This window comes from Condylura cristata, unplaced genomic scaffold (genome assembly GCF_000260355.1).
Source record: "Condylura cristata isolate star-nosed mole 26May11 unplaced genomic scaffold, ConCri1.0 scaffold00009, whole genome shotgun sequence".
Lineage (NCBI taxonomy): Eukaryota > Metazoa > Chordata > Mammalia > Eulipotyphla > Talpidae > Condylura > Condylura cristata.
In genome coordinates, this window is record NW_004567110.1 from 2,270,085 (window position 1) to 2,270,786 (window position 702).

At 68.1% G+C, this 702-nt stretch overlaps 1 protein-coding gene across 1 annotated transcript in view; it reads left to right on the top strand.

The window, feature by feature from the left end:
* Positions 1–702, top strand: part of TRAPPC9 (trafficking protein particle complex 9) — a 133,557-nt gene that overhangs the window by 4,384 nt on the left and 128,471 nt on the right. Inside the window, exon 2 of the mRNA XM_012722892.1 lies at positions 74–666. Coding sequence (XP_012578346.1) covers positions 83–666 — 584 coding nt within the window. The 5' untranslated portion in view covers positions 74–82. The remainder of the gene's footprint in view (positions 1–73; positions 667–702) is intronic.

The window sequence follows — 702 nt, forward strand, 5'->3', positions numbered from 1 at the left end:
GCCGCCCAGTCTCCAGCGCGAGAGCGGCCGGACAGCCACCGCGGCGCCTCTGACCCCCCTTTCTCTCGAGCAGGGCCTGACCATGAGCGTCCCCGACTACATGCAGTGCGCCGAGGACCACCAGACCCTGCTGGTGGTGGTGCAGCCGGTGGGGGTGGTCTCGGAGGAGAACTTCTTCCGCATCTACCGCAGGGTCTGCTCGGTGGGCCAGGTCAGCGTGCGCGACTCGCAGCGGCAGCTCTACATCCGCTACCGGCACCACTACCCGCCCGAGAACAACGAGTGGGGCGACTTCCAGGCGCACCGCAAGGTGGTGGGGCTCATCACCGTCACCGACTGCGCCTCGGCCCGGGGCTGGCCGCAGACCCTGGAGAAGTTCCAGGTGCAGAAGGAGCTGTACGGCGCCACGCTCTACGACTCGCGCCTCCTGGTCTTCGGGCTGCCGGCCGGCGAGGTGGAGCCCCCGCGCACCGACGTGGCCTTCTACCCCAGCTACGACGACTGCGCCTCGGTGGAGCGGCGCGTGGAGGACTTCATCGAGTCGCTCTTCATCGTGCTGGAGTCCAAGCGCCTGGACAGGGCCGCCGACAAGTCCGGCGACAAGATCCCCCTCCTCTGTGTCCCCTTTGAGAAAAAGGACTTTGTGGGCCTGGACACCGACAGCAGGTAAGCTTACCGAGAGGCCCGCACCCCGGCTGGGCC